The sequence below is a fragment of the Glycine soja genome, chromosome 11, assembly GCF_004193775.1.
Source record: "Glycine soja cultivar W05 chromosome 11, ASM419377v2, whole genome shotgun sequence".
Lineage (NCBI taxonomy): Eukaryota > Viridiplantae > Streptophyta > Magnoliopsida > Fabales > Fabaceae > Glycine > Glycine soja.
In genome coordinates, this window is record NC_041012.1 from 42,298,528 (window position 1) to 42,300,987 (window position 2,460).

Here is a 2,460-nt window from a genome sequence, read left to right on the forward strand (position 1 = left end):
TAATTATTGTCCTAAACCAATACTAACAAATTGTTATCCAATCCTCAGCATAATATAATATAATATATTCCGAAGTCTATTTGGATAATTGTTTATTTTATAAAATATTGATTCACATGTGTCTCTCTTTAGTCTCTACCCTGACAAAGTAATATTAGGAAGGACACGCGCTTTGGATAGCGAATAGGTCTAAGAGTTGTGGAAAATGTACGCTGCAAAAATGATAAGAACCAGAGGTCTGACTAGAAAAAGGAATGCCATCATGCTGATACCCACACGCTCGCTTCGCAGTTCCCGCTTCTCACAGAATAAAGAAACCCCACTCGCGCGTCTCAAACCACGCGCTCCATTTCTCTTTCCTAGGTGGTCCCAACCGCATCAAACGCTTCTCAATCCCTCGTCGGTTAGTCTACTACGCCGCCCAACATTCCAAAAGCGCCAAACCCAACACAACGCAATAAATTAACCCACACTTTGCACCAACATAACCCAACCAAACACCACTTCACAACACAACATAACCAGTTTTTCAAACCTACATAATCATGAAAAAAATCCCAACATAATCCACTAAATTAGATCGGCGAATAACATAGTACTACGTACAACGACAAAATGCGTAGAGACATTGATAAAGGAAAATATAAAAAAAATGTACTGTATATACAAAATATCATAGCAGTTTTTTTCCCCTTCCATTAACCTAATGTTAGACTCACATGGACAGATACATACGACTACTCCCTCTACGATGAACGTACAACGCTACTAATAAAAACCTAAGCATGCTGAGGGAAAATTAAAATGAAAAAACATGGGAGTAGTAGTAGATAATACTAGGGAACATAAAACGACGTCGAAAGAAACCTAGTCAGGGTTCATTCATTATTCATAGCCACAAGGGTGGGGGTTCGTTCAAGTCGATGGGGATGCCGCGCCTAACGAGACCCAAAAACGACGCCGTTGGAGAACTCTCCACCACCTGAACTCCCCCGGCGTGGGGGCTTCGGTGAGCGACGATGGCGGCGGCGGGTGGAAAAGGTAGTTGCGGCGGTTCAATGTCTCTGAGAACGGCGGTGTGGAGGAACTCGCTGAGGACGAGGCTGCGAGGGGGGACGTGGGGCCAGCGGTGATCGGAGGAAGGGACGTTGAGGTCGAGGCAGAGAGGCGGCGCCGGAGGGAAGTTGGTCTTGGCCTTGGCGCCGCGGAGGGAGCGGGCGGCGCCGTCGTAGGCGAGGGCGGCTTCCTCGGGAGTATCGAATGTGCCCAGCCAGACACGTGTCTTCTTCCACGGATCTCTTATTTCTGCAGCGTAGCGTCCCCATGGTCGCTTCCTAACTCCTCTGTAGTGTCCCTCACGAGAGGCTGAAGAAGACGCCATAATGAAAACCAAGTACACTAGCAAACCCAACACAACGTTAATGAAAGGAGAGAACACAAACACAAACACAACAACAACAAATGACTAGTATGTGTGTTGTTGTTGTGTATATAAAAGTGGAGGGACCCACATAACCTCCCGTAATTGTCGGCTGGCCGGCACCACCACACTCTCTTTCTCTTTGGTTGGCCTTTTGGGTTTATATATAGACGCACACACTTGGAAATGTGTGGATAAAATGGGTGGGCTTTAGATGAGAGCCGTTGATGTTGATCAGGGGATGGGGGGAAGGATCGGACGGTGGATGATTGATGTTGGAGCCGCCGCTTGATGAGACGTGTGGGAAGGGGGGGAGTGACGGGTGTGACGTAAGCCCTACTGGATGTGTACGGCGTTTGCTGAGCGGCGCCTGACATAAATTAAAATATTATTGGGATTATGAATAGTGGAGGGTGGGAGAAGTGGTTTTATGGGAATTTGGGTTGACGTAATGAAAGGGAAAGGGTGTGTGTGGGGTTGGTGCAGTGACAGAGACTCCCACGTGGAAGAGTGTCTGAGTTGCAGGGAACAGGTAGAGTTGGGCCACACCACTCTATATTATGGGCTTTCTCTGCTCTACTTGGCGTGTTTGACTCTGTTCTGTTGGGCTCTGTCCTCTCTCATCTCTCACTTTTTATTATTACTTTCAATTTGCAGGACCAAACCGATTCGATTCTCTGTCTCAATTTTACAAATTTTTTCTAATTAAATTTGAAAAGTGGGAGTGGTGAAAGACAGGGGTGCGGGGTTCAGACTCACTGCACCAACCAGACGGGCACAGTTTATATGCCTACAGATACGGATGTAATAATGTTCACGTGAATCCTATTTTACCTTTTTCTCCTCTACTTTCTTTTATGATGATTCATTGTTCTTAATTTATCACCTTTGCTTCAAGAAAATTTAGCATGCGTGCTTAGATTTTAGACTTTGATATCTACTAAGCCTACTAATCAACATTTAGTTTACTTCTAAGTGAAAAAAATAAAGTTATATATGCATTTTATTTATATATATAAAAAAGAACACTCGATGATTCA

The 2,460-nt window shown here is 44.8% G+C and overlaps 1 protein-coding gene across 1 annotated transcript; it reads right to left on the reverse strand.

Annotated features, from left to right (window-relative positions):
- Window positions 1-546: 546 nt before the first annotated feature.
- On the reverse strand, window positions 547-1,567 carry LOC114374193 (ethylene-responsive transcription factor 12). Its single transcript, XM_028331808.1, has one exon. The coding sequence runs from the start codon at window positions 1,379-1,381 to the stop codon at window positions 890-892; it is 492 nt and encodes a 163-aa protein (XP_028187609.1). The 5' UTR covers window positions 1,382-1,567; the 3' UTR covers window positions 547-889.
- Between the last annotated feature and the right edge of the window lie 893 nt (window positions 1,568-2,460).

What these genes read in the sequence shown, in the direction of transcription:
- LOC114374193 (XM_028331808.1), bottom strand. Translation starts at nt 1,381, where the DNA reads ATGGCGTCTTCTTCAGCCTCTCGTGAGGGACACTACAGAGGAGTTAGG.